The sequence below is a fragment of the Lepidochelys kempii genome, chromosome 4, assembly GCF_965140265.1.
Source record: "Lepidochelys kempii isolate rLepKem1 chromosome 4, rLepKem1.hap2, whole genome shotgun sequence".
In the NCBI taxonomy this organism is placed as follows: domain Eukaryota; kingdom Metazoa; phylum Chordata; order Testudines; family Cheloniidae; genus Lepidochelys; species Lepidochelys kempii.
The window spans coordinates 59,723,783-59,751,512 of NC_133259.1; the positions used below are offsets into that span (position 1 = coordinate 59,723,783).

The window sequence follows — 27,730 nt, forward strand, 5'->3', positions numbered from 1 at the left end:
TAATAGAAACAAAATTTATTGTAAAACAAGGTGAAACAGCAATGACTTTAGCTGAGTTCCTGCTCTGTAGTTCTATACAGAGCATAATGCTCTCAGGAAAGACAAAACAAAATGATAGCATAACTATGCAGATGTTGCCTCATTAAAATCGCTTTCTCTTGATAATTTCTGGTTTCCAGCTGACAGGATGAGTTTCTTCAGTCTGGAAAAAAAAAGTAACAAAAATAAAGACTGAAATTGTAGTAAAATTATTTTTAACTGTAAACTAAGCTATAATTAGTTTATGGTTTAAAGATTGGTTACACATAACATACTATAAATTTCATAGATACACTATATTCATATATTTATAATATTGAACAGTTTATGTATTTGCTTTAGCTAGAATTTTACTAAAGAATGCTCAGTGGCTTCATATACTCATTAACTCTGTTCCTCCTCCCTTTCCCACCACTGGAAGTCCTGGACGAATCTCGTTTTTGTGAATATTTTGGGTGGGAGAAACAAGATCATGAGAGGTCAATGACAGGTTAAGAAGAATGTTCTGGTGATCAGGGCACAGGACTGGAAGTCACCAGAGTTGGGCTCTACTCAGTTCTGCCACTGATATGCTATGTGACCGTGGGCAAGTTCTTTAACCCCTGTGCCTCATTTCCTCCCAAGTGGGGAAAACAGCTACCTCCAAGAGATATTGAGCTGCAAATTCATTATTTGTGATGCACCCTTCAATCCTCAGATGGAGGGCACCATGTAAGTGCAAAGTAACATTATCTAACCCTATTCATATCTATTATTTGTACTATAGTAGTGCCTAGCAGACCAGAAAGTCCAAAAACTATGATTAGATTCCATGTATTACACACACTTATTATATAGAGCGACTATACAGTCACTGATCCCATTCCTTGATGTACACTTTTAACAAAGTGTAGTACTTTGAAAATAAGTTGTCTACACTAGATTCCAGTCTGTTTGCCTTATAAACTATTCTATAGGGTATCATATAAAGAAGAGTAATATACTCCTTTTAAACTGCATCTTTGTCTTGAAGATTACTATCAGGCACACCACTACACTGGCCTCAATTTGCAATGTACACTCTTTTTGGAATAAGATAGCCCCACACTGCATCACAAGGGGAGTTCTGTATTTGAATAGATGGACCTCCTTTAGACAGGCTTGCTATACTACAGTTAACAGTAGTATAACAGTAGTTAACTAGTGCAGAAGCTAGCCACAGTCCACATATTATTAGACACGCTACTATTTTCCTCTTGGATAGAAATATTGCAACCTTAACCTGAATAAAATAGCTCTGCAGAAAACCTGACTGTTAATTTTGTCTTGAAACTGTGGACTTCAGGAAAATGCAATTAAGACACTTCAGCATACCGCAGTATCATCTTCTCTGTACACTTTTATGGTTTTATCAGCTTCAGCAGTGAGCAATCTGCTTTCTGACTGGTCAAATGCACAAGCAAATATTCCTGATTCACTGTCCAAAGAACCAGGCTGTACAGCTGCATGTACTCTCTGGAAATTATACCCAGTTCTCCAGTCCCAAAGATGCATAGTGCCATTATCAGCTGAAAGAGAGAAAAATCAGTATGTCATTAAATCCATTTCTGTCACCGTTTCTATAAGAGTAGTACTCTGAACTTCTGACTAAGGCATGAGGAAATCCACAGGTTTGAACTGGTTAGCCAAAACACTCAATTAGAATAGTTTATTGCATCTCAGTAGATTCCCCATTTCCTTTTGGTTTCCTTGTTCCCTTCCCAACAAAGAGGGAGGGCTGCAGCTCCCTCTGGAGTTCATCTAAGTTTTCCTTAGTCTGTCTGGGAACAGATAAATGATGCCGGAATCTTGAACTCCAATTCCCCACTTGGTAGCATATGGCATTACAAATGGGATGGTATTTCTATACTCAATTATGAATTAATTAGAAACATTAGGACCTTGCATAAGTTTAAATTAGGTCTAAATTAACTGTTACCCCTCGAGAAAGATCTTGGAGTCACTGTGGATAGTTCTCTGAAATCATCCACTCAATGTGCAGCGGCAGTCAAAAAAGCAAACAGAATGCGGGGAATAATTAAGAAAGGGATGGATAATAGGACAGAAAATATCACATTGCCTCTATATAAATCCATGGTACGCCCGCAACTTGAATACTGTGTACAGATTTGGTCGCCCCATCTCAAAAAAGACATATTAGAATTGGAAAAGGTTCAGAAAAGGGCAACAAAAATTATTAGGGGCATGGAATGGCTTCAGTATGAGGAGAGATTAATAAGACTGGGACTTTTCAGCTTGGAAAAGAGACGGCTAAGGGGAAATATGATTGAGGTCTATAAAATCATGACTGGTGTAGAGAAAGTAGATAAGGAAGTGCTGTTTACTACGTCTCATAACACAAGAACTAGTGGTCACCAAATGAAATTAATAGGCCGCAGGTTTAACACAAATAAAAGGAAGTATTTTTTCACACAATGCAGTCAACCTGTGGAACTCCTTGCCAGAGGATGTTGTGAAGGCCACGACCATAACAGGGTTCAAAAAAGAACTAGATAAATTCATGGAGGATAGGTCCATCAATGGCTATTAGACGGGATGAACAGGAATGGTGTCCTTAGCCTCTGTTTGACAGAAGCTGGGAATGAGCGACAGGGGATGGATCACTTGATGATTACCTGTTCTGCTCGTTCCCTCTGGGACACCTGGCACTGATCACTGTCGAAAGACAGGATACTGGGCTAGATGGACCTTTGGTCTGACCCAGTAAAGCCATTCTTATGTTCTTATGTAAAGTTTATAGAAGCGCCTTCAGATTAAACTAGAGCCAATATCGCTGCCAGTAGCGTCAGTTTAAGGGTAGTTCCATGGATCTGAGATCCATGTTTGGAAAGACCCATTATCAAAGCAATGTTTCAGTTATGATACATGTGCCACCTAGTCAAACCAGAGTTTAATTTGTGCACTAATACCAGCCAGATATGGAATCCAGACATTTCAGGAAGTGTCTTTTCTAAGGTAAGACTTTAAACATTAATGTATCTTATTTCAGCGTTAGTTTCTTTGAAGTTGTGGCAGACTGTGCACTGATTTTCAAGAACACCGGTTTTTGTAGGGTCCCAGTTTTTTAAAGAAGTCTTTAAAATATAGTTCTGACTAGAACAGCAGTTTTGATCTGTGGAAAGAAACTAGTTTCTCCATAAGCTTCAGCTATTTCAAAGGAGCCGCCTACAGAATAAGAGCAGGCCAGTTTCATACTAAAACCAGTACAAATGCTCCTACAAGGCCCTTGCAGAATTTATCCTTCAAAATCATCTAGAATTAAATAAAAAAGAACCCATTTTTAAAAGCTTTTACCGACACAATTTGCATAAATCCTTAAGGCTATAAACTATTATTTATGATGACAAATACAGATTTAATTTATATTTAAAAAAAAAAAGCCCACTTACCTGTATTTAAAATCAGAATAAACTGACCCCCTATGCTTAACACTACACTAAATGTGTCAATAACTAACATTTAGGTGTTTAAATAAAGTATGATTCTCCTCTGAAAAGTGATTTCTCTCAATGACTTCCAGAGCAAACATGCTCCGTTTACAAACAAAAAAATGTTTATCACTAACAGTCTTTCTGCAAACTCATCATTAAAGGAAGGAAAAGCTGCATTTTCTGGCTCAGGTATGATTCTGTGAACCAAATTCTACCCTTGGTTACACGTGTACAATAGATTTGCCCAAGTGAAACCAAAGGCAGAATTTGCCCCGGCAATTGTAACTTAGATAATAATTCTGTGAGTAGTGCATAAACTAGAATAGAATCTCAGTTCACTCTCCCATAGCTGTACTGGTTCTTCAATGCTATCAGAAGTAAAAAGAAGAAAGTAAAAAAGGTTGGTCTTGTAGTTAAGGCACTGGACTGGGACTCTGCAGATCTGAATTTAATTCCTACTTTGCCTCTGGCTCCCTATGTGATCCTGGGCAAAATGACAATCAGTTCTTGGTCTGCAAACAGAAGATAATATTTCCCTTCGCCCACCCTTCATCTGCCTCATCTATAGACTGCTAGCTGTCTAAAGTCATACACTACCCTCTCAATATGTTTGTACTGTACCCTAGCAGAATGGGGCCCTGATTTCAGTTGGGACCTCTAGGAGCTTCCCTGATTACTTTACTTATTTTACTCATTACTTAGACATGACTGAGTACATATATATATACTGTGACAGGGTCAGGCCAAATGGCTACAGGAGAGTGATAGAAGGTGGATATATGAGCCCCAGGTTAAGGTAACAGGGAAGATTCCAGAACAATCAGGAACTTTCTGGAAACAATTAAGGCAGACAGGCTGATTAGAACACCTGCAGCCGATCAAGAAGCTGCTAGAATCAATTAAGACAGGCAGGCTAATCAGGGCACCTGGGTTTAAAAAGGAGCTCATTTCAGTTTGTGGTGTGTATGCAAGGAGCTGGGAGCAAGAGGCGCACTACTGGAAGACTGAGAAGTACAAGCATCATCAGACAACAGGAGGAAGGTCCTGTGGTGAGAATAAAGAAGGTGTTGGGAGGAGGCCATAGGGATGTAGCCCAGAGAGTTGTAGCTGTCAAGCAGCTGTTACAGGAGCCACTGTAGACAGCTGCAATCCACAGGGCCCTGGGCTGGAACCCAGAGTAGAGGGCGGGCCCGGGTTCCCCCCATCCCTCCAACTCCCTACTTGATACTGGGGGAATTGACCTGGACTGTGGGTTCCACCAGAGGGGAAGGTCTCTGGCCTGTTCCCCAATCCACTAGGTGGATCAGCAGAGACTGCGGGGATTGTTCATCTTCCTTTTCCCCACGCTGGCCAGTGATGAGGCTAACTGAGTGAATGGCAGATTTGAGCCATGAAAGTGGCCAAACTGAGGGCTGCTGTGAACCTCTGAGGCGAGCAAATCTGCCAATAAACGCAGGACCTACCAAGGCAGAGGAGGAACTTTGTCACAATACATAAACATATAGTTTTGATAGTACATCTTTACATCAAAATTATTTATACTGCAGTACTTGATTAACCTTGCTATTGAAAAAAAGTCACCATCAACTTGGGCTAATCAATGTTCTAATAAATTAACTAGTAACAGATATAGTTAGGAATTACTCAGCATTCAATTAAATAATATACACCATTTGTAAAATTTGATGGGAGGTAGTTTCAAAAAAGGTAGATGGGTTCAATGTATGGAGAAACAAATAGTGAAATGTTAACACAGCAATGTGGTTACTTTCTTCAGTTTAAAATATATACATACATACACACACATAGAGTAAGACAGACTTTGATACACGAGGCTGAGCCAAGTAGATTCTAGTGTATTCATTAAGGGGCAAATACTGCCTATCCAGCTTTCAGTATCACCATGATATCAAAGATATGCAAAGCGCTTTCAGGAAACAGAACAAACGCTCTTCTGCTGCATATGAAGTGAGGGGTTAGGATCTGGTGGGCTTCGCAGGGACACATGCACCTTGTGTTTGCGGAGCTCCACTTCATGCGCACTACCATGCAGTGAGTGGGTAGGAGTGAGGCAGAAGTAGGCCAGGGAGATCTACTGCTATATGGATTTGACCAATCCAACCCACACCTATAGACAACATATTAAGAAGGCAATGGATGCATCAGGCTCAAGAGTGCAGTGGGGTCCACAGGGTGACTCTGCAGCCACTCCATAGCAGCAAGTGGTAAGAGAGAGGACAGGGACTCCTCTTCTTGCTCTCCAGGCGTTACTTAGCCCACCTACTTAAGATGCATCTTTGGCTAAGGATTTAGGCTTAAACGCATTCACATAGAAAAAAATCAGGATGTTTAAATTTACCTCCTGATACCAACACTCCATCAGAATTCACAGCCAACGTGTTGATAATAGCATTATGACCAGAAAGATTTTGAATGAAGTTTCCATCTGGGAATTTCCACTGTTTAATGTTATCTGGAGAACCAGATGCAAATGTATAACTGGAACAAGATTAGCACAGTAAAGGAGAGTTAAAAAATAGTTAAATCATATCATTTTATTAATAATTCATTTCAGAGTAGCACATCACTCCTAAAGCTACAGTTGTATATGGCAGATGCTGATTGTTACTTCCAAAACTACTTTATCACTAAATTACCATTTTTCCAAAAGAGCCAGTTTATAAAAACAAACTTTTATATTTACATACATTTATATACATTACTTTCTTATAATGCAAATGTTCGTTGTGTAACTCTGCTATGTTTCACTACGTTTGTTTTTCATTTTATTAATTGGATTACATAACCACACAACCACATGAAAGGTATTTTTGTTTGTTTTGTTTTCAGGTATGCATTAATGGTGTAATGAAGATAAAAGTTTCAGAGAAATAGTAATTCTCAATAAGAACACATGAACATTAGCTTTTACAGTATCCCAAATTTAAACTGTCTTGCATTTTTATTCTGGCAATACTCATGCACAGAAGTACTATCAGAAAAGTTAAGAGACACAGCATTCTCAAAAGATCTCTCACATTACTGGACAAGTGCACTTTTGCAGATTTCCTTGTTGAGAATATTGAAGACCAAGAAAAACTGCCAAGATGGTCATTCTTCTAAATCTATGCAACACTGTGTAAGGCACCTCTACAGAGAAACAGTTAACTTCCAAAAGCTAATTTGTATGAATAGCTGAATCACCCTTAAATAACTTAGTTCCCTCATTCTCAAATGAGTCTTCACATATTTGATCTGGGCAGCAAAGTTTAAAAGCATCTTAGAATATTTTTAATCAGGCATCCTCAAAGCAGTTCACTGACTTTTTAAAAGAAATAGTCATACCGAACTGGGGTTACCGGTCAATTAATCCAGATAAAGGACAGATCAAGTAAATTTAGAGTTTGTGAAAGGTGCACAGCTGACAAGGCCTTGGGCTGAAAGTTTTCTAACAAACAAATATAAGCTCTCTAGGTGTGAGAGGGTAGTTCAGTCTGTGTTCAACACATCTTCAGATTCTCTGCTCAGATTCCTAATAATGATAAGAGAGGTGGCTCTTTAAAATGTTCAGTACCGGAGCTGGACTGGAACCAATTCACTTCACACAGATTCTGAAGTTTTGTAAGGAGGAGACTGAAATTAAAAGGAATCAGATGCAGCCATATCATAATCATGTGTCATCCTTTTCTAAATCATTAATAGGGCAGGTATCCTAGGATTCTTTATGGGAATTATGCTTCAATGCATAAAACACTGCTAACTGAGGGAGATTAGGAATGGGCAGATTATCTATTATTATCTACTAGACAGATTATTCCATAACTACCTACTACAGGGCTTTTTTTTACACCTGCCTTAGAAGCATCTGATACTGGCAAATGCAGAGACAGGATACTAAACCTGACAGCCCATCACCATGGTATTAACTACTCTCAACTCAGGGCTTGTGTACAAAAGAAAATTTGCAAAACCTTCCCATTTTCTTTCAATAAAGATTCAGCTCCTTCAACATTGGGAGTCCTAGTGCCACTGGTGGAAGTACAGTGTCAACTAACCCTGGTGCTTAAGAATCTACAACAGATCTCCACAGCAATGCTAACCCCAGTGGAGCTGAATCGGTGTTAATAACTGCTTCTCAGATACCTTAAATGCAATGGTTTCCTGTTGAGTATATATTTTTGAACTCTTTATTTGCTAGACTGGGTAGTACATATAAAACTAATGTTCTACAACATATCTAATGTTAGCTTGCTTCTCCTGTCACACATTACAAACTGTGAAGGGCTAACGGAACGAGGAAAACTTACTGTCTTGGATGCAATACAACTGCTCTTACAGATTTCTTGTGATTTGTCAAAGTGACACGAGTTTTTCCTGCCACTAAGTCCCACAGTCGTATTGTGGTATCATGGCTTCCTGTGATTTTAAAAAAAAAAAAGACAAAAACAGTATATACTATAAACACTACCAACTTTTGTTTGGACAACCAATTCTGATATACAGGAGTTGCTAATAAATTAAAACAAGATGTTTCATCCTAAAAGTGCTTGACAAACATACCAACTAGATACAGTGATCTTTAGTAAATACTGATGTACAACCACCTCTGAAGTAAAACATATTGGCTTTTAACAGTCTATAGCAACATTATAAATATTTAAGAGAAGGAATGAAGATTATCTGATCTAGTTTGAAACTAGAAAGAAATGCAAGTTGTCATCATGCAACTAAGTTGGATTTTGACCATATATGGCTTTTGGTATACTGGGGTTGACACCTCATTTTTACACTTAACTGTACAATCTGAAATTCTTCCCTTTAGTTTTTTTGTATTTCCTCTTATTTACACTGTATTAATACACAGTATTATTTAAACTTACATTGACTCTTCCCCTTGCATGATTTCATGGACATGAAAAGAACCACCCAAACATCATTTTACATATTAAATGAAAAAAAAAAAAGTAAGAATATTTAAAGCACAAGAAGAGTCCAGAAATGCAGAAAGTGAAGTTTTCATTGAATAATACATACTACCTATAATTAGGCACATTACTAACAGGCGAACTAGTAATTGGAAATACTATATATGTGCAGTGTTACTATCAGAACCTTTACTTCTGCATCACCTGACTTGTACTTAAACACAAAACCATATTTTTGCATTAATGTTGCAGGGTTTTTTTGTATTACATTAGCTCCTAAGAGACCAGAGCCCGGCACAAACATCACAATATATGGTCCTTGTTTGCCTCCAACAGCTTACCAACTAATTTAATACAAGACACAGCAAATTGGAAAACCAAATGTGATTAATTGGGATTAATCAATGAAGGTAACAGTGATATGAATGTGTGCTTATATAGAGGAGTTATATGCACAGTTAGCTGGTTTTGAGTAATTCAATTTGGGAAACAACATATACCATACCGGTAATAATCTGTGGTTCCGCAGCTTGGCACTTCACTGTTGCCACTGCATTTGTGTGTCCCGCTAATGTATGCACACTGGCTTTTGTCCTCACATCCCAAATCTATGAGAGCACAGTAAATTCAATTAGTCAAGAAAACATATGTTCATCATTTTTTAGGTCCTATCATTTATTGCATGGCTTACATGCCACAATCCTGAAAAATGAAACTACCATACTTTTGACTTATAAATTCATCACAGAACTATGCAAGCTGTTGAAAAAAACATGGAAAAGCTGCCATTCAATGTATTCTAAGGAATCAGGACAACTTTATTTAAAGCCAGTCACCATAAAGCTGTACTACTCTCTCAGGCCAAAAAACTTTAAAGACTAAAGGTTCTTAACTGTCTAAATAATATATATTAGTGGACTCAGCTGTAAGTAATATATAAGAATCCACTAGCCCTCTATACACTGTTGAGCACAACTCAAGGCTTCAATTTTAATCTATAAAGACCAACATGATTTGGATCCTGATTACCAAAACAACCCCTCTTTCCATGAGCCATTGTAGGACTTGAAATTAGCAGAGGAGCTCAAGAGTTAGAAGTTCCTAGATTTAAATGCCTGGAAATTGGAGGCAGAGTGCTCTTGGTGGAGCTCTCAATACTGGAATTTTTGCTCATTCATTGGTCTGTCAGAGCCCAAGTGTGTTGACCTTCAACTTGTGGTTTTCACTCAGGTTTCTGTCTGACCAGGGCAGGGACTTAATGCAATAAGTGAAGGTACAAAAGGTATGGCATTTTTGGTAAAGGAGTTCATTTAGATAATTCAACTTTCCTACTTATGTATTAATTTTTGTATGCTTACAGGTTTTTTAAATTATAAAAGTGGACATGTAACAAAGTTAAATCTCACTGTTTTACGTACTCGTGCAGTTGAATCTCTGCTACATGTTACCAGCACGTCTATTGTCGGGTGCAAGTCCAAACCATAAACTGCACTTAGATGACCATGGTAATGCCTTATAACCTAGATAGATAAATAGACTTTAGTTAACTGGATATTTAAAAGGACAATCTTTCATTCATTGTGCCTTGACCAAAGAAGTCTAAACTTACCTTATTATATTCAAGATCCCAGCACTTCACCTGTTTATCTTCTCCACAAGAGAAGAGGTACGGACTTCTTCCACTTACTATCACCCCTCGTACAGTACTAATGTGCCCCGTCAAAGACAATTTTAATTTGCCACTAGCAAGGTCCCAGATCTGTATTGATAGATACAAATATTTGTAAGTTAACCAGATATCAAAGCATTATATAGTTATACCCTAGGCAAATCTATCATGCATAATTAAGGTTTAAGAACTAAATTAGCACATAGCCTTATCTCATTAGCATCATCAGGTCTAGAACAGTGATACTCAGACTAAAGCTCATGAGCCACAAGTGGCTCTTGAATGAGTCTCCTATGGCTCTTTGCAGCACAAGTTATTAAAACACTGTGATTTAATTCTTCTTCTTAGTATATGTGCAACATGCCTCAGCTGGAACATGACCAAGATTCATCATTGAATTTGGTCCACTGGTTGGATTGTTAGCTTCCTGACCTGGTCGGATACTGACAGGGAACGTGACATGAACACTTAACCAACCAATAAGGATACTTTTACTGTTATTAACCAATTGTAGTTGATAAAATATTTGGTCAGTATTTTGCGGAGAATAATTATAAATAATTTATATACACCTTTTTCCTATCTCTATATCTATCTCGTAAATGAAACGATGAATTCACATACAGTGGCTCTTTTGGTTAATGTTGATCGCGAATTTGGCTCCTGAATCACTGAGCTCTGAGTATCAGTCATCTAGAGGTTTCAATATTAATGCTAATCCTGATTTTGGAATGTTCGATGAATCAGATCTCACACAGAAAGTAATCCTCCAGAAGATGATGAGTGGCGGGATAGTGAAAGAAAATGTGTTTTAGAGCTGACTGTTCTGTGCATGACAATCAAGAAACCATTTCCAACAGCTGAAAACATTTAAGAAGCGAGTGAGAAAGTAAAGTTAAACTGGAACCATAATTCGCCAATCCTTCCTTCCATTCCTTACCTTTATAGTTCTGTCAGCAGAGCCAGTAACAAACCACTGATTTCCTGGTTCAACTGCAATACATCTCACCCAGCCCAGGTGACCACTGATAACCTTTAGAAATAATAATAAAAGCCTCCTGAATCAAAATGAAGGTACATCTGTTGACATAGTTGTTGTTAACTCTACTTCAGAATTTCCATCAATATTAGCCCAAGAATTATAAGGCTTCACAATAAAATCAGAGATCTAAAATTAGATTTGGAAAATAAAGTTAAATATTGACTGAAATAGAAGCAACATTTTCAGAAGAAGAAGAATGGACACTTAAGTGTCAAAATATGAGAAACTGGGGATTTGTAGTGGGAGAGAAACCTTCACCATTGATTCAAATCCATATCAGGTCAGAAATTATTGTAGATTACCATTTAGATTCCTCAGGCAAGGACCATGTCTTGGCTGCCTCTCTTCTATATTCCCATACAGTTTACATGAACTACCAGTACTCATTCAACAACATTTACAGAAAGATGTCATCAGCTGACTGACCATCATAGCAGGGAAGTAAATCTGGCAATTTCAGTCCAGTTCTCCCCAGATAGGTGTGTGCACATAAAAAAAATACAATCCATCACCACTGGAATTAACCAGCAACCTTGTTGGGTTGATGCACCAATTAATGAGTTGATACCGAGAATGAACTACCATCCCATTTGTGATGGGGTGCGTCCACCCCACACAGGTGTAGAAGGGATTAACTGTGCCCTGCCCTACAGTGGAAGTGAGTCCTCTAAGGGGCCTAGAGAGGCTACAAGGGAAACAGCCAATGGGAGAGAGGCTGCAAGGAGTAGTTAATCGGGGTTCAACGGGCTCACATAAAAGGATCTGCAGGGACAGAGTCAGTCAGTGGGTAGGTGGGAGCTCAAGAAGAGGTGACTGTGTCCCTAGAAGGCAGAGAGAGCTGGAGTACACAGTGGCACAACAGGCTATTGCGGGGACACCGACCCTGAATGAAGGGGGCATTGAAGGACCCTGCAGGGTAAATAAAGGAGCTTCAGGACAAACTGGCAGCTGATCAGCAGGCCTTGCAAACAGCAGAAGGAGACTTAGTGTTCCAAAGCGAATGGCTCAAGTATGTTATGGAGGAACAGGAAAATGTGCGTCTCCAGTTGAGGGAAATAGAAAAAGCGAGGGATGATCTGCAGTCACAAGTTAGGTAGCTACAGGGCTGGGTGTATCCATATCTCACCCTGAAGGCTTCAGGCTTGAGAGGGAGGGTGTGTGATGGGGTGTCTACCCCACGCAGATGTGGAAGGGATTAATCATACCCTGTCCTAGAGAGGAGAAGTGGAGGTGAGTCCTCCAAGCAGCCTGGGGAGGCTGCAAGGGAAAAAGCCAATGGGAGAGAGGCTGCAAGGAGCAGTCAATCAGGGCCCAGTGGGCTTACATAAAAGGAGCTGCAGGGACAGAGTCAGGAGTGAGGACTGTGTCTCTAGCAGGCTGAGAGAGCTGGAGTACTGCTGGCAGGAACCAGGGGAGCAAGGAGCTCCTGGCTGGCTGCTGAGACTGGACAGCTGAAGGCCACAAGGTGAGTACTAAGAAGGTGTCAAGGCTGTGGGGAAGTGACGCAGGGAATTGTAGCAGGACAGAAAGAAGGTAAAGAAGTGCCACATGAGACTGCTATCTACAGTGTCCCTGAGTTGGGACCTGCAGTAGTGAGAGGGCCTGGGTTCACCCCATTAGCCACTGGGGAAGTGGTGGACTACGGACAGTGATACCCATCCCCAATCAGCAATACTACCCAAGGCTGGAGGGCCGACTCACGAAGATGATGCTGCGGTTCGTGGAGTGACGAAGGTCTGAAAGTGGAGCCGATCACAGGAGACGTACCACCGGAAGAGGGCGCACCCACTGGTGGAGCTAATCCCTAGGACAGCTAGCAGGAGGGCATAGCGAATAGACTGTGATATGCCCTCCCTAAAGTTGGCTCTTTCAGTTGTGGGGTGAGAGAAAATGACATTACAGAACAGGTAGCACCTGGGCAAGGGTAAATAGCAAGAACTTCAGTTTCCAGGGTAATCCATCAAGGACCTTACAGAAGCATTAAAAATCAGTTTTTAAAAAAATCCAGTAAAATTATAGGCTACGTGAACATGAAGGAAAAAAATAACTGAAAGGCTATCTTTATTTGTATTTCCATAACCATAGCTTTAGGCCACGTCTTCTAAAGAATACATTCTTCATTGAATTATGTGATAGTAACATCTGCAAGAAATACATACATAGCTATAGAGCACATATTATATAATAGATAGTGGACCAGAGACCAGTGATCAAGTCCTAAGGCCTGCTGGTTCAAAGTGGCCTTAAAACAGCTGGAAACCACCAGTGGCCAATTCCTCTTGCATAGGAAAAACTTTCCACCAGTGGAGCGCTGGTGGAGGTAGCGCTGCTGCCTCCTAAACTAACCACTCCCCACATCCCCCACCCAGCATAAGGGGAGACTGTGGGCATGTCAGAGGCATTCTGTGAATAGGCATGAGAGGAAGTATGGTAAAGCAGAGCTTCACTAAACCTCATCGTCCTGTTGCTCTATTTTCTGGGCAGCGCTGGATCTGGAAGCCACATTCTATTTTCTGTGGCTATCACTCTCCACTATATCAGAGAGCAGCTCCAGCGTAGTGGAGAATCAGGGCCAGAGTGCTAAAAGAAACTGAACCCAATCAAGGCTCCCCTGTACACATGGGTTCAATGTATCTGGTGAACCAGCCTTGCTCCCTTTTGGGGTTTTAACAGCTAATGCTGGGCCATGACTGATCAGGAGCTGCAGGCAGACTACGGTACTCAGCCTTCCACCATGTCACCTTCAGTTATATACAATTATTCTTTCTAAAGTCCTGGTTTCCTTATTAAACTGTCCCAGCCACTATTCACTTGTTTCCTTTTTTGACTCTGTTGCACCAAAAATAAAATGTGCCTCTTAATTTTTATAATTGAATTGCTGCAGAGCTATAATCTTACATCATACTCTTACACATTCCTTTGTGCTCAACTGTTTTTCAAAAAGACTTCTCTTTACATTAACCATAGGTTCATGGATAATAAATCTTCAGTAAATATTTACAAAATGTCAAGTGTACATAAAAAGGCACTATACACTAGCTGAACTGTGCTAACAAGATAAGATACTCCTCTGGTAACTTAGCATTAGTGAGATTTTCCAGTCTCTCACAATTAAGTCTGATCTTCCTTCAGTAACCAGACCATTTCTCTGAGCACAGAAGCTACTTGAGTTTCATATTATGTAAACTTTTCCTTTAAGTAATGTGTTTATCTAAAGGGAGTATTTCATTGTTTTCAGTTTGTTTTTTCTACCATATACCTTTAGAATTTTTCCCCTTCATGCTTATTTTTCCATATACTCATTTCACAAGGTATTCAGATACCTTGGTGATAACTGAGAAATACTAATTGGTATCATCTGAGAGAATAAAATTAAGGCAACAATTAACATTAATGCAACATTTAGACTGAGCTCAAGCACATACAGGTCAAGCAGTTCTAAATGAAGTGATAATTCAACAGTGTTTAGACAGTATTCACGTTAGGTAAAACTGGTCAGATTTACTGAAAAATTCTCCAAAAGTGTTTGTATTTAAAAATTATATTAATGTTTTTATTTCATTATGATCTGTGAAGACTGTTAGAGCAGCAATTGCAGGGTTGCCTACTGGAAATATAGTCAATTTTAAAAAATTAGTTAAAAGTAGTTTCAGGTTGTGACATGACCAGAAAGCATTAAACATCCTACAGGATAACTTACTCAAATTCAAGCCTTAAAAATATATGGGGAGATAATGTTTGTGTTTTTGTGTATTTACATAAATGTGGGTAAAGGTCAACAATGTAATCAACAGTCCCTGTCTATGCTGTATTCTGATAATTCAGATATCAAAAGAACATCCTAGCTTCTAAATGAATTGTAAACAAGGGATATCACTGTATTCATCTCTCTTTGAAATGTATAGCAAATCACCTGTGAATGGTGGAGGAACAGGCAATTGCCTTATGTTAATTTGTATATCTAAGTATCCGTGACAGGTTTCAGAGTGGTAGCCATGTTAGTCTGTACCAGCAAAAACAAGAAGGAGACCTCGTGGCACCTTAGAGATTAAGAAATTTATCTGGGCAAAAGCTTTTGTGGGCTAGAACCCACTTCATCAGATGCATGGAGTGGAAAATACAGGAGCAGGTATAAATACATGAAAAGATGCGAGTTGCCTTACCAAGTGTGAAGTCAGTCTAATGAGATGAACTACTTCAAAGTTGCCCTAATTACCTATTGTTCCCAAAGGTGTCAAAGAAGACTTGAAATTGTATAAAAGATCCTTGGGTCCCAATCCCTTTTAACTAAGATCTACTTAAACTTCATCACGGGAAGTTTGAGTCGCAATATTGAGGTCCCAGTTCAGCTGCAAACACCTTGAATATGATACTGGACATTGGACTATAACCTATGGACTAAATTCTAAAAGAACTCTTTGCAACTACAAAGCTCACCATCTCTGCTATAAGAAAAGGAGTACTTGTGGCACCTTAGAGACAGGACAGTGGGGTGCGAGGAGGTATTGGTTCATATTCTCTGTGTATATATAAAGTCTGCAGCAGTTTCCACGATATGCATCTGATGAAGTGAGCTGTAGCTCACGAAAGCTTATGCTCTAATAAATTGGTTAGTCTCTAAGGTGCCACAAGTACTCCTTTTCTTTTTGCGAATACAGACTAACACGGCTGTTACTCTGAAACCTGTCATCTCTGCTATGTATCTGAACCTCAAGAATTGAACTCATGTCTGTATGTACATTGATCTTTTAACCTATACTCTCTCTCTTTTCTAATAAATTTTAGTTTAGTTAAGAAGAACTGGCTATAAGTATGTATTTGGGTAAGATCTGAAATATTCATTAATCTGGGAAGTAATGTGTCCAATCCTTTGGGATTGGTAGAACCTTTTCTTTTATATGGTGAATAAGATTTTCATTCATCTTAATCGTATTTGACTTAGGTAACCAGGTGGAGGCCTGAGGCTGTGTTACTTTAAGGGAACTGTGGTTTGGACTTCTAAGTGACCAGTAAGGTGTAACAGAAGCTGTTTAGTGCTGACTTGGTAAACCTAAGTATTAAAATAGCCACCAGCTATGGGGTTGTCTGCCCCATTCTTTGCAGTTCACCCTAATTGAGTGACCTCGGCTGGCTTCCCTGGGAATCCGGTCACACAGGTATTACATCTGTCCAGGAGTCACTCTAAGTTTCTCTCTCTCTCTTTTCTTTTCACTCACTGTTAAAGTGAAAGACCCACACAAACAAGAGGGGAAAATGAATGTTTATAAACAATATGCTGCCAAACGTATGAAGTAAACAAAATGGGAAAAAACTCTAAAATAGTTTATTCTAATTTCTCTTTTCAGGTGATACCTCTAATAGGCTGGAGGTACACTCACATTTCAGACAGAGGCTTGATTTTTAAATTGACTGTCTGTTTAATTCCTTTTTGGGGTAAGATAAGTAAAATTTTAAAATATGGGCTTGAGTATATCTATAGAAAATGTAATACTCCTTTTTATTTTGTTGCATGTTTCCAACTTACTCTGTACAGTTTCCATGGTGGATGCCATTGAGGTTTGGGCATTGTTGGAGCTTTCTTTGCAATCAACGCAGAATTTTTGTTCCCACCTGCTTCCATCAGAGCCTATAAATTGAACAGAAGGTTACTATTATGTTCTATGACAAACACTCTCCACTCAACTCTGGAGTTTCTTGCACCCCTTTCAAAGCCTTGAGGATGCACCTTCCTCTCAAGGCCTCACATTTTGGTCAGCCTCTTTCCATCAAGATGACTGCATAGGACTGCTACATGGAGCTAATTACAGAATCTGAACCCCATTTAGTAAAAGATTACATCATCAATATTAGAAGAGTTATGTATTATAAGAATCTCACCATGGACAAACCAGGAGGCTGTGCACGCTCCGGAATCCCGGCATGTCTGTAAATATCACCCACACCAGCAGCAGTACGATTTCCCTCTAACCTGGATAGAGAAAGAAGTTCTGAACAATGAATAGGAAACACTTTAAAATAGTGAGGGAAAACTTAAAAAATTGGGTTTGTTAAATCTGGAGAAGAGAAGACTGAGAGGGGACATGATAACAGTTTTCAAGTACATAAAAGGTTGTTACAAAGAGGAGGGAGAAAAATGTTAACTGCTGTGGATAGGACAAGAAGCAATGGGCTTAAATTGCAGCAAGGGCGGTTTAGGTTGGACATTAGGAAAAACTTTTTAACTGTCAGGGTCATTAAGCACTGGAATAAATTGCCTAGGGAGGTTGTGTATGGGGATTTTTAAGAGCAGGTTGGATTAACACCTGTCAGGGATGGTCTAGATAATACTTAGTCCTGCCTTGAGTGCAGGGGACTGGACTAGATAACCTCTCGAGGTCCCTTCCAGTCCTAGAATTCTATTCTATTCTAATATGCCTTACTCAAAAGTTAAATTAAAATCTGTAAAGCATTCAAAATATTTTTATTGAAGAATTTTCTTTTCTTTGCAGATCTCTGCTCAGCTTGGGCTCTCCATAAATCTAACATCTGGTCTGAAGCCAGCTGAGAGAATTACAATGTGGATTCTTACAAACTGGTGATGAAAGAGGAACGACCACAGCTTAAGGGGTTTTTAAAGCACAGGGGCAGGAGTGGAAGTTGTATAGAGAGGCCCCAAACATTATTGTGCACAAGGCAAGCACTGTTTCCCCCCCAATACCAATGCTGACAGAGTAATCCGACACCAGGAGGCACTACTGTAATAAACATTAGCCATTTCCTCCTAAGTTCCAGCTTCAGAGATTTCATTCCATTCCAGAGAACAAGAGATCCAAATAATTTCCCCAGCTCTAGATATCTGGTGCTAAAGTACATAGTGCAGCCACCAGCTTCTCTTATTCAGGATCAGTAATGAAATTAAGGTAAATGATCACTTGGAATCTACTACATTTTTTTTAAAAAGTTTTTTTTTAAAAGGGAAATGTGATGGAAAAGCAAAAAAATTGTCAGGAAGACTCATAAGGCCAGTGTAGAATCTAAAACTACCCCCCCACACCTTTTTTTTTTTTTAAACCTGTTTCTTTCTCTGGTACTGTGTGGGGAAAAAACTACAAACTAACAGCAGAACCTGGTGATATACATAGTGCTGTGAAACATAAGAAAGTAAACAGACTGAATTAACAGGGAAATTCCACACACCCCTCCTGTTGTATTAATCTCAGGTATTACTTTTGTAAGCCTTGCTGGAGCTCTAGGCATAACTAACAGTGTGAACCAAATGCTGTGAACTACAATAGGTCTGGCCTTGGCAAAATAACACACTAGATATTGGCTAACCAAGTAAGCGCATTCCTGACTGGAGAGAATGGTACAAGAACACCCAGAGTTTTCAAATAACTACATAAACACATTCTTAAGAGATGGTACAGGAACACACCGATTGCTCGTAAGATAAGGATGGGTTGACAGGCTAATGGCAAAGGATGTTTTACTCAAACTAGCACGTACAAGGATAAGGGTGGTAACTAACCATGTTGGGAGTGTAATATATAACTTGTTTGTATCAATGAACAAAAGGAGAAGCCATAGGAGGGGCACCTTTGTCCAGCTTAGGGGACAGTAGAGACTCCAACTGCTGTCTGAGCCGGTCCATTTCACAGACATACATTTGTTAGCGTACCTGTAGCTTCTATGGGGTGCTAGGACAGTGCTTCATCAACAATAAATTGACCAAGCATCTTCATTACTGAACTGAGCTTGTTGTCTGTATTATGAGTAACATCAAGGTTTGCTGAATTAGCAGGCTGCATTCTCTGCTGGTGCTAATAACATCAGAACTCCTCAAATGGAAGCATTTAGCCAGTGGCGCACAAACTTTTCCAGTCGTGGCCCCCCTTTACCATTAACAGAAACGGTCCATGCTCCCCCTCCATTACTGGACAGCCAAGCTTCCTCAGCAGCTGAGCTTGGGCTGAAGGCAGAGCTGGGGGAAGAACTGGGGATAGGGGAGTCGGGGACAGAGGCGGAGCTGGTCTGGGAGTTAAGAAGGAAGGAGGGCAGAGCTGGACTGCAGACAGAGTGGGACTGGAAGCATGGTGCTCCCTCCCTGTCCCCTACTGGGGCTAGAGCCAGCCCCACTGTGCTCTCCCCCGGAATGTTCCTCTGCACTCCCCTGGGTGCGCACCCCAGGTTGGGGAGCACTGCACTAAGCACTTGTAACAGCCAAGCAACCCCTGGATAGTGTTACCATGGCAACAACATTCCAGCCTTCAGCATTTAACTTTTACCAAGACTAGGTAAAAAAAAAAAAAATTAAAAAAACTTCAGGAAGGTGTGATTTTAAGTGGAAAGTATCCCTTTAAAGATATACTAAATGTGAAGCCCATGTCTGACTATCACATGTTTTGATTGCCGGAAGGTAGATCGAAAGTTATCAAGGATTTCTGTATAGCATATCAAGAAAGAAGTTGTTCTTATGAACAATTAAGTTCCATGAAAAGTTAATAGATACCAGCAATGAAAAAATAAAACTATTTTGCTTGAAGTAGGGTATCCTATGTTGTTATTATGAGTTACTGTGTGAACAACAAACAATAAAACTGGAAAGAAGATTATTATTCACACTGAACAAATATTATGATTAGAGATGTACAGAACAGAGAATATATAAATGACTGTGAATCTGCATTGGAACTGGGGCCAAAAGAGAGAGAAATTACAAATCAGACATAGAACCATGTGAGTAGGAACTGTGATGATTGCAAAACAGCACAGTAGAATTTTTTTGTATATTAAAAGAACAACACTGCTTATGGGGCTGGATTAAAACTTATAGGTTGCAGAAAAAGATATGTAATCAGTTACTGCAAGCAAAAAAGAAATTAGCTCAGAGTTAAGACCAAAAGACTGCTTTCCACTTTAGTGTCTTCCCAACCACCATAATCATCATCATCATCTTGAGAACACAATACTTTTCTCAAAAAACCCACAAGCATTGAAAAGCCTGGCCATTCCAAGTAAAGGTTCTGCTTAAGAAAAACAAAATATATGCAAATGCAGTTATAGTCACCCACATTCTTCCTAATAGTTCTACTTCCGGATTCTGTGATAACATTACTCTTCCATCCAAACAAATTAATCTAACCACCACAAAAAAATAAATTCTTAATCTTAAAAAACCTGTTTAGTGGAAGGCTAAGCATACTATAATCTGATTGCTATGTGTGACACTACTGGAGCAAAATTAAGATTGCTTGGGTGACATTAATTTTTGCATGAGAATATTCTCTAGTGATTTAGCATTTAACTGCAAAATGCAATCTTAATTTGTAATTTCCAAGCTAATGTTAGTATTTTTATTTATTGATTTAAAAAGAAAAGTAGATCATTTGGGGGTGTTCTTGTCTGAAGAAAGATTCTTTCTTCATTAAATCCAGGTTATGTTTTTTACCTTGGTTACAGGTTATTAAAAAAATGTTTAAGAAAATAATTTAACAGTACCTGGACTGAGAAGGAGGAAGTGCCACAGCTAAGGACTGAGCAGCTGATTCACTGGGCATTCTCTGGATCTTAGTGTCTGCTGTCAGAGCCACACCTCATAAAAGAAAGTTACAAAAAGCACAAATAAATCTGGTCAGAGATCCATTAGCATTTTTAAGGAGTACTTGTGGCACCTTAGAGACTAACCAATTTATTTGAGCATAAGCTTTCGTGAGCTAGTGAGCTGTAGCTCACGAAAGCTCATGCTCAAATAAATTGGTTAGTCTCTAGGGTGCCACAAGTCCTCCTTTTCTTTTTGCGAATACAGACTAACACGGCTGTTACTCTGAAACCTGTCATTAGCATTTTTGTATCTCCACTGTTACATATAACTGAATATTTTGGTAACAAAGAAATCTTTGTCATTCATTGACATAGCTGACAGATAAGAATATTGCAAAGCTAAATAAAATAAGGTTATTGTTCATTTTGGTCCAAATCCTTTGCATGGTGACTCAACACAATGTACAGGGGCACATTCAGGGCTTGACTGGCAGTGGTACGGCTCTATTACAAGAGACAAGAAATGCCTACATAGAGACAGTGTGCAAACCCCTTCCCCTAGACATTGTGGAACAGAGAACCCAGCATGGGTGGAGTCTGTTTTGGGGTAAATTACAGAAGAGACAGCAAGAAAACCCATGACTTTCTAAACTCACTGGCTGTGACTGTAGGGGTAGTGTAGGAACTATAAAACCTTCAGCCCTCCATAAATTGCAATATTAGGGGTTGGGAGTGAGATTCTGTCCCCTTCCCTTAAGGCATACCTGTTCAAAATGCTTTTACTGTGCTTTTGCACAAGGTTAGAGAATTTGTTCCACCTCTCTTAACCAATGTTTTAAGTATTGGACACTAGCATTCAGATTAAATTAATTTTTCCTACATCAAAATGACAGTTTCAATGTCTCCTACAGCATATACTTTGATAATGAAACTATACTTTTCCAATTCTATGAACAGTAAAGATGGCCCACTTTCTGAAACATTCCATTTAAACTGTAAAAATATATGGGGTATGATACCACAGACCTGATTCAAACAAAACTCCCACTAAAGTCAATATAGTTGAGGCATCCTGTAGATACGCAAAGTAGAAAATATTTTATAGCTACTGCCTATCTATTTTTCATAGAATCATAGAATATCAGGGTTGGAAGGGACCTCAGGAGGTCATCTAGTCCAACCCCCTGCTCAAAAGCAGGACCAATCCCCAATTAAATCATCCCAGCCAGGGCTTTGTCAAGCCTGACCTTAAAAACTTCTAAGGAAGAAGATTCCACCACCTCCCTAGGCAACGCATTCCAGTGTTTCACCACCCTCCTAGTGAAAATGTTTTTCCTAATATCCAACCTAAATCTCCCCCACTGCAACTTGAGACCATTACTCCTTGTCCTGTCCTCTTCCACCACTGAGAATAGTCTAGAACCATCCTCTCTGGAACCACCTCTCAGGTAGTTGAAAGCAGCTATCAAATCCCCCCTCATTCTTCTCTTCTGCAGACTAAACAATCCCAGTTCCCTCAGCCTCTCCTCATAAGTCATGTGTTCCAGACCCCTAATAATTTTTGTTGCCCTTCGCTGGACTCTTTCCAATTTATCCACATCCTTCTTGTAGTGTGGGGCCCAAAACTGGACACAGTACTCCAGATGAGGCCTCACCAATGTTCTCCATAACTTTCTTCTAATATAGCCAGTCAGAAGAGTTTCATCAACACCCAAATGAGAACATCCTTATTAAAATTTATCAATAAAATTCACAGTTGAAGCTAAACCTATCCAGTCTAGATCATCAGCACAAACTCTGAATTTCCTGAATTTTTAAATAGTTTTTATATCATTTGTGTGTGAAAAGTAGATATTTTTATATAAAATTTTACTCACCAGGACCAGGTGGATATGGATGTGTACCTGTTATCAAATATTCAAGTTCTTGTCCTAAATAACAGAATATTTTCTTAATTATTGCTTTTTGTTGTAAACACTAAAATAAATTATCAATTACAAAAATCGTAGCATGTCAGCAACCAGCAAAAATGGCAGTTGCATCTAAGTTATAACACTGCAGTACCTGAGTGCTCCCTATTTCCCTTTGTTTCTTTTACTCTCCACTGTGTAAGTAAGATACCTGATATTGATCAGAAAAACACCATTCTTTGAAATGCTGATGTTACCGCTTATTACCAACAATGACTTCGCTTTAGGAACATTAGTCCCTCACAAAAAACCTAAAAAGTATATTTCATACAGATAAGGATGCATTAGAGAAGCTCAACCAGCAAGAAAAAAGATTCTGTTACCCAACAAATGAATGTTCCACCTGGAATGTATGAGAATTTTAGAGAAGAGTTAATCAGGTTATTAAGCTAAGACAATGAAATTTATATGAGATTGGAGAACGAAAAAAAGGAAGGCAAATACAATCTTTTTTTTCCTTCTCTTCTTAAGAGAGTCCTCACCATGCCAGCCTCTCTCACTACCTGTCACTCTCTCAGAAGGTTTTCAAGCAAGATCTTTTGAAAAGAAAATCACAACTACAGTATGAAGATGTGAGGTACTCTTGAGAAAAGAGCAACATGTCACAGTAGAAGGGATCAACCAGAAGTTAAAAAATCTTAAGGAACATTTCATGTGCCACTAGAAGAGTTTTTAACAGAAAGGGAAAAGGGATTCCTCCTTCAATGAGTAATTCATACTTAAATATAGGATATTTTCGATACCTACATATCTAAAGGCAGTTGAAAAAGTTCTATATCACTCTTATCACACATTCTTTACCACCACCATTGGTGGCAAACTAGAAGAACACAAAGTCTTGTTTTCTCTTTGCCACCTACATGAAATACCCATTATGTTTTTGAATCTTATTATTTGCATAACATTGTATCACAAACAGATAAACACCTTCCCTGTTCCAAACAGTTTATGTTGTATGGACATACGCCAGTAGAATATAAGACAATGAAAAATAGAGGTTTTCCTTACAAATATTTCCCTCAGGTTATATCATAGCGATCTTGAAATTTAATTTTGGTTAACTAGTAATGGCACACTAACCTTGATTTGCAGGATACTGTTTATGTCCATAGAGATCCCCTGTATTCGGAGAATCCTTCTCTCTAAAATTTTCCTTCAGAATAGGCATGTGCAGCACAGAAGCATAATCTGTGCGAAGCTTGATTGACATCTTTAATTTGTGGCTGTTTAAGAAAACAACAAAATATATTAAATCTTGATCTTCTAATATATTATTAATTTAAAAATGTTTATTTTTAAAATATTTTTAAATATTAGCTATGCTAATATTTTCCTTTCATTATCACCAGATAGCAGTTTTGCCCAAGAGTCTGAATGTACACTATCAGACTTGGATGACAATTAGAGCTAGTCAGAAATTTTTCAATGAAACTATTTTGCCAAGCCTGAAATGTCTTACAGAAGTGAACCAGATTCAACTACCTTTTGCAGAAAAGGGTTCTTACAGAAATCTGCCTGGTTCCCCACCAGCTCATCTGGCAGTTGCTGGGGTCCCTGAGCTTCCACAGTCTGAAGCTCCATGGCAGTTACGCCATGCAGGCTGCCCCAGAGCTGGCGATCCCAGGCTTCCAGGGTCCACAACTCCATGGCAGCCCCACCATGGCAAGGCTGTCTAAGTCCTTGTCACAGAGCTGAGAGCCAGACAGCCCTGTAAGCTCCAGACCTAGCCAGGATGGCTCTCAGAACATAGGCTCCTGGCTTCACAGCAGGGAACCTGTAAGCTCTGGGAGCCTCAGCTTGCTATGGAGCTGGGAGCCTGGAGGTCCTGGTACTGGCTTCCACACTTCGTGGATCTGGGGAGCCCCACCATGAAGACTTCCCTGGGACCAGGAATCCCAGGGCTTCCAGACTCTCAGGCTAGCTGGCTAGGAGTCTGGAAGCCCGGAGGTCACTGGTCCAAGGGCACTCTTCATGGTGAGCAGCCCCAGAACTACAGACCCAGCAGCTGCTGACTGAAAATGATATTTTTGTCAGTTTCAGCACTACTAAATGTCAATTTCAGACAGCAGCTGCCTCTCCCCAGATTCATATTTTGTTTTAGAAACACCATGTGTAGGTGTTTCCAAAACTAATTTTTAGGGGAATTTTCAGTTTATAATTAAATCAGAATTGGACCAAATTCAAAAATTTTTAAATGAAACCAAATTTGAAGTGAACTGGAAATCCTGAGTTTCAGCCAGCGCTAGAAACAGTTGCAAAGGAGTGCCTGCCTCACATTAACGTTTTTAGACATACCAATTATTTTATGATGGCTGTTCTTACCTTACATCATCTAATGGTATAGGCTTTGCATTATCAGCCACAAACATATCATGGGTTCTCTTCAAGGATCTGAACACTAATGTGTGCACAGAGTGTTTCTGCACTTCCTGCAGAGAAGATACATTTAATTATACATGTGGCAAGAATTTAATTAAAAACCTGAAAATGGCAATGAAAATTGCAGTAGTGATTCTTGCCTTCTGTATGTAAGAAATGGACTCTGTTTAGTTTGCTAAAGTACACAGTTGTGCTTGAGTGCTAAAAAATATAATTTGGTGAGAGAGAGTTTCATCTCCAAATTTAAATCAATAATTAACTACTTCTCCCTTTCATGGGATACTGTGATGATCAAAAATAGCTAGCCAAAACTCTGATCAACATTCTGCGTTTCCAACTATAGGCACATAGGTGAATTTAATGAAGACAAACAAAAAAGCTTTTCACTCATGCTTGCCAGCTCCATTTTTATAAGCAGCCAAAAAGCAAGTGAGTCACAGAGCAGAACTCCCTATAAATTTTATTTTATTGCCTAGATAAACAAGCAAAAGAAAAAAAAGATTTATAAAGTGCCATGTACATTATGCCACCTTTGTGTATGCCTCTGATCAGAAAACTGTACAGAGGTGTTATTCTGGGCTCAAAATCAGTAGCACTTGTTTTCATTTAATTAATCAAAGTGTTTTGTTTTTAAAAGAAAAGGTCTAGAACATTATTGAGCTGTGAACAAGAACTCATAAACAGATTAACAAAACTTTAATGGTAATTCTAATATCAAATGTTAGTTTTTCTACCACAACTGTATTAGCATTTTCTCTTCCCCGAAGACCCAGGAAGAGGGCCATGATTCGCAGACAGAGATCAAGATTCAAAAACATTAGGAATGTCTGAGTGACGTGCTTAGTACCATCTACACTATATCTCTCTTTCATCAACACTTAAGAAATGTGTCCTTTATAAGTGCTATGAAAATAACGGCAACTAAAGCATATATTAGTTTCTTTTACTATGGGAATTGAAACCAAACTAAAAACAGAAACAAGAATTATAATAGATACTGGAGTAACTATAGTCCAATGAGAGGAACATGGACCCAGAGTCAGGAAACTATAGTTCTATTCCTAGTTCACTCGCTGATCCGATGTTTAGCTTGGGACAAATTACAATCTTTCTCATGTGCCCCACTTGTAAAATGGGGACTGACAGTACTCTTCACCTTGAATAAAGGGCTCAGTTCTTGTCACCTAACCTCAAAAAATATAGAAGTAGGAGCCCAGAGATGGATGGACAGAACAGATTAAAAGCATGTATAGACTGCAAAGTCTAGGACTGTTTAGTTTAGAAGCACAATATACTGACAAAAAAAAAGTCATAGATAGGCAAAATAAAAATGCTGCTTGTGAATTTATTAGAGTGTGATTTAAGGATATTACTTCCTATATTTTGACATGTGATGTTGACAATGTGTGTTTTAACTATTATCAAGCTTTAACTTTTTGAATCAACATCTACGGTCATTAAATAATTATTGTCTGACTCTCCACCCACAATTTCCTGGAACTGTGAAAATGTATATGGATAAAAATAGGAATGAAATACAAATAAAAAATGGATATTATCTGTCAAAATGATGGAACAAAAATCTAATTCTGCCAAGCCTAAATATAACTCTACAACATGGATTAACCAGATAATCTGCTGGTCTGATCCGGTACTGCAATTCCTATGTTTGATGATGATACTTGCTTTTGTAAAGTACTTTGAGATCTATGGCAGCTAATACTTATTATCTGATGATGTGACCTATGTGAAGTGAGTGGCTTTCTGTCCAGTTTCACCTGCAAGACCTCTATATAAACGCCACAGCATAATCTTAACCACTTGTCAAACCCATTGATAATGTCAACAGAGACCAATGACCAGAGAGACCGGCAGACTCGTTGTCGGTTTTAAAGCTGACAGGGCAGCCCAGGGGTGCTCGCATTGCTGCCAAGGAGCAGGGCGGCGACACCTTCCCCGAAGGGTTCAAAACGGGAACGTTTTCTGCTGTAACTTGCCAGCGACCAGCGGCCTCCGAGGCGCCTTCGCTTCGTGCAGACGGTACCCTGGGGCGAGGGGCAACCCCCCCCGACCGGGACCCAACACACTGGTCCCCTCCCTCGTTACTGTACGCACCACAAGGGCGACCGGCAGCTGCCCCAGAGCCCGGTTCACCGCCACTGCTGCGCGAGGCTGGCGGCGGGCGGGTTCGGTCCCACGGGGGATGCGGGGTCCCAGCCTCGCCCCCACGCCTCGGCCTGCGGCTCAGCTCATCCCCCCGCCGGGCGGAACAAACCCCACCTCGGGGCATACCGGAAACGGGGGAGGGGGCTAATCGCAGCTTCAGGGGCAGTGGGAGGCCGGAATCCCCCGCCCGCTTCTCCGGGCCGGGCGCTCCTCGCGTCGGCAGCGGCAAGCCCCTCACCCTGGGCGCTGGGGTTTCGAGGGCCCGACAGCCCCACCCACAGGGGCGGGCCGAGACCGCTCTCTCACCTCCACCATGGTGCCCGCTGCCCGCAGCAAGAGAGTGGCCGCGCACCGCCTGCCCGGTCCGCTATGGAGACACTTCCGGCGCCTGCCCGACTGCCCCGGAACTGACGTGCTGACAAAGACGCATGCGCCATCGATCGAGACCCGGCAGCGCTGAGGGGACGGGGGCGGATCGCGCTGCTTGGGGAGCTACGGGTTCGAGTCCTTCCGCTCCCCGCGTGGTGCCCAGAGCGGGGGGTGGAAGGTGT

General features: G+C 40.0%; 1 protein-coding gene across 4 annotated transcripts; it reads right to left on the minus strand.

The window, feature by feature from the left end:
* Positions 1 to 27,696, minus strand: PLRG1 (pleiotropic regulator 1). Of its 4 annotated transcripts, none has more exons than XM_073341411.1 (15): positions 27,486 to 27,576; positions 24,957 to 25,063; positions 23,715 to 23,857; positions 22,542 to 22,595; positions 20,623 to 20,716; positions 17,023 to 17,113; positions 16,670 to 16,771; positions 11,044 to 11,136; positions 10,044 to 10,193; positions 9,853 to 9,954; positions 8,940 to 9,042; positions 7,817 to 7,925; positions 5,869 to 6,008; positions 1,393 to 1,586; positions 1 to 202 (listed from the first exon to the last, which is right to left on the minus strand). In XM_073341411.1, exons 1-15 carry the CDS (start codon positions 27,492 to 27,494, stop codon positions 143 to 145), a joined length of 1,551 nt encoding a protein of 516 aa, XP_073197512.1. In that variant the 5' UTR covers positions 27,495 to 27,576; the 3' UTR covers positions 1 to 142. The 4 variants fall into 4 exon arrangements, with proteins under 4 accessions (XP_073197512.1, XP_073197513.1, XP_073197514.1 ...); XM_073341412.1 differs by lacking the exon at positions 27,486 to 27,576 and adding an exon at positions 27,306 to 27,475; XM_073341413.1 differs by lacking the exon at positions 27,486 to 27,576 and adding an exon at positions 27,129 to 27,264.
* Between the last annotated feature and the right edge of the window lie 34 nt (positions 27,697 to 27,730).